The sequence below is a fragment of the Nannochloropsis gaditana genome (assembly GCF_000240725.1).
Source record: "Nannochloropsis gaditana CCMP526 unplaced genomic scaffold scaffold102, whole genome shotgun sequence".
Taxonomy (NCBI): domain Eukaryota; class Eustigmatophyceae; order Eustigmatales; family Monodopsidaceae; genus Microchloropsis; species Microchloropsis gaditana.
Genome location: NW_005803851.1, coordinates 1 through 7,064, shown reverse-complemented (window position 1 = coordinate 7,064; position 7,064 = coordinate 1). Strand labels below are relative to the sequence as shown.

Genomic DNA, 7,064 nt, shown 5'->3' with positions numbered 1-7,064 from the left:
GGGGGGCGATGCGGGAGGACGAGGGCACCGGCGTGGAGATGGGCCAAGACGAGGAGGAGGAGGAGGAGGAGGAGGAGCAACAGCTGCTTCTATTGCAACACCAGCAGCAGGGGCAAGCACTTGCAGTCCAAGGAGGGGCAGGAATGGCAGCCCATCACACCCAGATGGTCACGTCACAGCATGTGCACCAGCATCAGCAGCAGCACGTGGCGGCGCCAATGGTGATGGGGGCGGGCGGAACTGGTGGGAACGGAGGAGCGGCAGTGTCGTACATGCAGGTGGGGGTTGGAGGCGGGAACATGCAGGAGGAAACGGGCTCAGATAGCGAGGGGTAATGTCGGATGGCTCACGCGCAGGCAGATTAGGAAGTGGACGGGACGGGTATGAGCCCGACGTGTGAATCGCAATTTTCGTATATGTATGAGTCGGGCATGCAGGAATTGTCACAATCGATGTTTACCATGAGTGATACTGGATGCATCCGCCGGCCTAGGGGAGACAGGCATCACGAGACATGCTAGGAGTATAATGGTGGCGGCGTGGGGTGCGCTTGCTTCGCGCATGGTATTCATTGGGAAGGGGAGAACGAGATCGAAGATGTCTAAGTCATGTTTACAGAAAGAACACTTTCAAATTAGAGCGTCGAAATTTTGTCGCGGACGACGGCCTCACTTGACATTTACTTGCTACAGCCTCTTTCGTATTCATTCTGCTCTTGTATCAGCATGATGCGTCTAGGAAAGAGAAGGGTAGTCCAGACGAATAACATAACTTGAGAGCAAAGGAACGTAAGGCAAGCTACGAAACGGGTCAATGTACAATCGGTGGTCACAACGGTCGTAAAGTCTTTTGAAAGGTGACAAGAAATGTTTTTCTAAGAATTTCACACCTCGGCTCGCGCTCTCGTACGAGGAAATTTCTTGCTCTGGCCACCAATTAGTAGTCCTGCGAAGCAGATCCCTTGCCACTCTTCTTTCCCTTAGACTTTGGAAGGAGCACTGTGAATGGGCGATTGAAATAGCGGTGCATCGTGATGTGGGTCGACGCTCATGTTCAAGTAGAAAGCGACCGAGTCTTACTACATCACATCCCATCAAGTTCACGTTTCTACTTTTCCAATACAGGTCTACATCCTTACCAGAGTGAATATTGGGAAGCACGCCACCAGAAGCAATGGTCACACCGCCGAGCAACTTGTTCAGCTCCTCATCGTTGCGGACAGCCAGTTGGACGTGACGGGGAATGATCCGGGTCTTCTTGTTGTCGCGGGCGGCGTTACCAGCCAGTTCCAAGATCTCAGCCGTCAGGTACTCCAGCACGGCAGCCAGGTACACGGGAGCGCCGGACCCGACACGCGCGGCATAACGTCCCTTCTTCAAAAAGCGGGAAATCCTGCCGACTGGAAATTGAAGGCCTGCTTTGGAGGAACGAGAAACGCCTCCTTTCTTGCCACCGCCGCGGCCACTTTTGCCTTTGCCAGCCATATTTTGCTAGTGTCTTGAGGAGATTCCTGCACGATGGGAAGGGGATGTCAAGAATTCGGTTCCTCGTCCATGTCCACAAAATATCGCACATCACTTTTGAGCACTGCACTGTCTCGAACAATGAGATGTGGTAAGAATTGGACCCCTTCGAGCACGCGAGGATCTCAAGACACTCCAGAATCATGTTGGTGCCAGCTCAGAGGAGTACAAAAGAAATTTGCACGACGAAATGACGGTGACGATAGGATTAATGTTGTGCTACAGTCCAATTACTTGATGAGACATGTATATGCCAAATCAACAAGGCATCGTGCTGAGTTGAAACGATAAAAGAGAAAAGTGAAGAGAAACACAACGACGTGACGAGGCAACATAGAATGCCTGCCGCCTTGTCGTCACAGACTGAGCAATTTTGACACTAACCCGGATGTAAAACATGACGCCATGAAAATTTAACGGCTTAGTGGACCAATCAGAGCGCACGGAGGCGGGAGGGGGGGGAGAGCCCGCGACAACGGCCCAGCAACAAATTTGTAGTGCGGCTCTTAGTTTCTCCCGTGATCTGCTTGTCATGTTGTTTGTAGAGTCGCATACATTATCACTGTGCATCCTTATCGCTAAGAACCACTTCGCACCATACGTCCTTGAGCCTTTCCAATGTTACCTCTGATTCAGTCGCACGGTGCCACCCTGAGTCCGTAGCCGTCTCAAGCATTTGCTCTTCATAGCAGTTGCCCCCAGGCTTCACACACAATACGCCTGGTCGGCATCACAATTTGCCATTTAGGCTTGAGTCTCAATGCAATCTGGTTGGAGACCTAGGAGCGCATGTATCACCGTGGTGCAGTGCTCTTGCCTACTTTTGACACTCCTTCCTCACATCTGTCCCCTTTTTCCCGCCCATTTTACCAGACCTTTTCAAACCTTACCATCCTAACACAATGGCCAAGACCCCCTCTAAGAAGTCCGCCAAGGCCCCTAAGAAGGCAGGCAAGGGCACCAAGAAGAAGACCCGCGTGGAGAGCTATGGCTCCTACATCTACAAGGTGCTCAAGCAGGTGCATCCCGACACTGGTATCTCCAAGCGTGGTGTTTCCATCCTGAACTCCTTCATCGGTGACATTTTCGACCGCCTCGCCACGGAGGCTGGCAAGCTGGCTCGTTACACCAAGAAGTCCACCCTCTCCTCCCGCGAGATCCAGACGGCTGTCCGCCTGACGCTGCCCGGTGAGCTGGCCAAGCACGCCGTGTCCGAGGGCACCAAGGCTGTCACCAAGTACACGAGCTCCTCCTAAGAGACTTGTGCTCTAATTCCTACCGCAGCTCACGCGACTCGTGGTAAAAAAAAATTCGAAAAAAACAATTCCAACTGGGTTCCTTTAGAACCCCTCAACAAACTCAACAAGCGCCTTATTTGCTACTCGGACACGGGTCGATATCCTTTTCTTCCTTCACTGAAAATTGTTGTGCACTTTTAATCACAGTCTTCTACTCATACGAGAAAAGAATAGTTTTCGATCATTGATATCAGGTCTTCGGCGCGGTGCATTCCTGCCATGTCGCCCTTCCGGGTGTGCGAAGTCCTGACTTCCACAGTCATGACATCGAAATTGATGAGCGCATCTGGAGGCAAAGTTTACGTACGTACTCCGTTTCGGAGACGAAGTGGTCTTTGATTCAACCGCGACTACTCCAGTATCAAGCATGTCTAGCGACAGGTCAAAATTTGGCATAGTGAGCTCAGTCGGTCTTGTTTGTGGAAAGGATATCCAAACGTCAAAAGCGCGCGAAATATCTATCGCTGGTTCATCCAGTGCTGCCTTCGGGGCGAACCCCCCCTACAATCTATTCGTTAGGGGCATTCCGAGTCTGATTATGGAGTTGTAGGTCAAGACTGTGGCAGGCGTGAAAGAGAGATACCACAGTGCAAAAAGTGTCAATTTGAACAATTGTGTAGTAGGCGTGACAGAAGATCAGCGAACCCGCCGAGCGGCGCTCTCCGCCTGAGCCCTTGCTTATGCCCCCGCGCCGCAAAAACCTTACCGTAGGAATACGAACGCACCGAATTTTTCTCATTTGTTCAAAAACTACTTAAGAGAATGGTAACTCTTGTCTGCTTCGAGACGGAAGTACTGATAATTTGCCGTGACGCGAGGCAAAGGTAAAGGGCAGTGCGGTGTAGCTTCATTATGCTACACGGAACAAATGTAACACCCTTCATTTAAATCATGGGTAAGGTACTACTTGCCTCTTTCAGGACGTGATGGACAATGACATATATTATCATGAAGTGTGCGGTGTTGTTCGGCCAAACTTATCACGCCCCTACATGGAATGGGGGGCTCCAGTGTACGCTGATCCCCGTCACGTGGAACATGGTGTCTTTAAGTACCGTGGGCTCGTTGAAGGGACGCAATACTTTGATGCGGCTCATAAACGAGCTCTTAAAAAGCAGTTTTGTGGTCTCTTTCTCCGCGAACTTGCCGCAGGTCGAAATGCGCTCAGGGACGCCGCTTCGGATAAATCGTGTGGCCGACTCCCGCGTTGCCCCTGTGAACGAATCTCACGCCCGCTCTCGCCCACGTGCCCCGCACAGCAAATTTGGCTACGCTAAAGATGGGGAACATGTGGGCCAAAAAGCCTTTGAAGGAAATTATGCGCGAGAATAAACGCATGATTAACCGCGCCATCCGGGAGCTGGACCGGGAGCGCAACAACTTGGAAAAGAACGAGAAGAAGCTCATAATGGATATAAAGAAATATGCCAAGGAGAACCAGATGGGGGCGGTCAAGACCATGGCAAAGGACTTAGTTCGTACACGGTGCGTGGGGTAGGGGCCCCGGTAAAAGCGCATGCGTGCCTGGACTCTCGTTCAACTCAGAAGGAGTCTTATGGGTGGTTTTCCCACAAGTAAAAAAAGGACACCAGAAATTTTTACAATCTGTCCCTGTGTTCCCTATTTCCACATATTTCTGCTATCACGCTTCCGATAGAAATTATCAGACCAAGTTCATTGAAATGCGCTCGCATTTGCAGGGGGCTGCCCTGAAGCTGGAAACCGTGCGGTCCCACGAGGCCATGGCCAGTGCCATGCGCAGCGTTACATCGGCCATGGTAAGCATGAACAAACAGGTCAATGTCCCGGCGCTCACGAAGATCATGACGGACTTCGCCCGCGAGAACGAGAAGTCGGAGCTGACGGGGGAGATGCTGGGTGACGCCATGGACGACGCGATGACGGAGGAAGGGGACGAGGAGGAGCAGGAGCGGATCGTGGGCGCCGTGCTCACGGAGCTGGGTTTGGACATGACGGACGCCGTGCCCGAGGCCCCAGGGGCGGTGCCCAATACGGCCACTGCCACGGCCGCGGCCACCAGCAGTGGGGGACAGAGAGAGCCACAGGCGTTGGGGGCAGACCCGACCATGACGGATCTGGAGGCACGTTTGAACAATTTGAGAAGGGAGTGAGTCGGGAGTTGAAGTCGAGGACGCAGGGGGGAGGGGCGGGGCTCACAGAGAGTTACTGTGGGTGATTTATAATGTGAAAGAAAGCAATCGAGAAAACCAAGAAGTATCCACCTTATAGGGCGTCGGTCGAACGGAACCGCGTTGCGTGCATCGAGTTAGGTCAAGGAGAGGGCATCCCAGAGCCTCTGACTCGCGTGTTTTTCCTCATTGTCTTTATTTTTTTTATCTGATTGACAAATGGGTCGGATCATCCTTCTCATGAGCCTTGTGCCTCCTCCTTCCTGGTTCTTTCTTCATCATCCATCGGCGCATTCCTTGTGCGGGCGCTCCCCCGTCCACGGATTCCCCACCGCTGCAGCACCCTCCTTCTTCCCCTTCTCCTGTCCCACCTGTGAGCAATTTGGCGCGTGCGTACTAGAAGACAGGCCGCAGGCCCTGTCCCCGACCGTCCTTGTCCGCGCCACTGTTAGTGACATGCCCACTGTTACCAGAAGGGGTACCGGAAGAGGAAGAAAGCGCACCGGCTGTGTGCGCAGGAGTGCCTGCCCCGTCACCATACGTGATGGAGCAATTTGGCAGGAGCTGCTGCAGTAAAGCCACGCCCGAACGCAACGAGGGGTAGAGGCTCCCGCTGGCTTCGCCACTTCCCGCACCGACGTAGCCGCGGGTCATGCCTGTCACCCCCTCTGTCGCTTTGTCGCCCCCGGCACCGCCTTCTTCTGTGGCGAATGAATAGCGGGAGCTTGGAGCCTGGGTGGAGGAGGGGACGGGCGGCTGTTGCGGGGGGGGGCACGCGCGGGTCCGGGCGGACAAGGAGGAAGGAGCGTCGGGCAGGTCTAGGCCGAGAAGGCTGACGAGGCATTCGGTGGCGGTGAAGGCCTCTCGGCGAGCATCCTTATTGCCCCTCCCTGTCCGAGCCCCTCCGATGGTACCTGTCTCAGTCCGGTCCAGAGACCCCGCTCCCGCGTGACCGAGGAGGCCACTCCTCTTTTGCCCCTCTCCGACTCCGGTGCCCGCGAAGGGAAACGCCGAGAAGAGCAGGTGGGTTCCGGGATGCTGCAGGGCGCCATGGCCTCCGTTGCTCCCGCTTTCCTCCGCCAAACTCTCACCCGAGGAGGAGGATAAGCCGGGCGCTTTTGAAAAGGGCCTCCCGCTGCCAAGCACACCTTGACTGTTGCCGCTGCTGCTACTGCCCCCCCCCGCCCACAACATGGATAAAAGGCCTCCTCTGAGTGGCGGTTGAATCGTCTTCTCTGAGACCTTCGGACCCGGCGGCCCGGGGGGACGCACCTGCTTCCTCGCCTCTCCTCCTTCCTCCCTTACCCCTGGAAGAGGCATCCCTTCGATCCCACCGAGCCGATCTTCGCCCCCAAAAAGAGTTAACGATGGCGGACTGGCGCCTTCCGCTCCTTCTTGCCCTAACTCGGACGCGGAGTCCGTGCTGATGCCGACGTCACCGTTATGTTGCACAATCCCCTCCATCGACCAAAGCAATCCGCCTGACCCACCCGCTGCAAGGTCGAAAGGGAGGACACCTAGAGAGGGCCCCCCCGGATTCGGAGTTTGAGGGGGTGAAATAATCCCGGGCGGCGGTTGCGGGAGACCAGTAACGGCCGCGTTCCCTAAACCCGGCCCATTGGTGGCAGCTTCTCGACCAGGCGCCATTCTGGCGACGGCGACACCAAGTAAGGCGGAAGGCTCTGCTGCTGCTGCTGCTTGTGACTGCTGATGGAGTTGGCTCTTGCGGGCTGGGTGGGGGGGTGGGCGGTGGGACCGCGAGACGGAGCGGTAGAGGTGGCCAGGAGACCTGCTTTTGCCGGCGGTGCCTGCGAAGATAAACTTCCATGCGAATGCACGGGCTGCTGCCTTTCTAGCTCTTGCTGTTGGTGCTGGTGTGGGTGTTGCTGCTGTTGCTGGTTCCACGGGTTGGCGGGAGGCCGGGCGGCCCCAGGCCTCTGTCTGGTGTTCCCCGCCGCCGTCACAGTGGTGGACGGCATCGCATAGGCCTGCCCCCCGCCTCCCCCCGACGGCTCCTCCCACCGCGGGGGTGGGAAGATCGGCGCCGCCACCCTCCTCCCCGTCCCACTGGGCCCGCCCTGCCCGACCATGAC

The 7,064-nt window shown here is 55.6% G+C and overlaps 1 protein-coding gene across 1 annotated transcript; it reads right to left on the bottom strand.

Moving 5' to 3' along the window:
• Positions 1-2,389: 2,389 nt before the first annotated feature.
• Positions 2,390-2,888, bottom strand: H2B (histone H2B; the record flags this gene model as incomplete). Its single annotated transcript, XM_005855771.2, has 1 exon — positions 2,390-2,888. A coding segment is annotated over one exon (388 nt), but the record flags the coding sequence as incomplete, so codon positions are not given.
• Between the last annotated feature and the right edge of the window lie 4,176 nt (positions 2,889-7,064).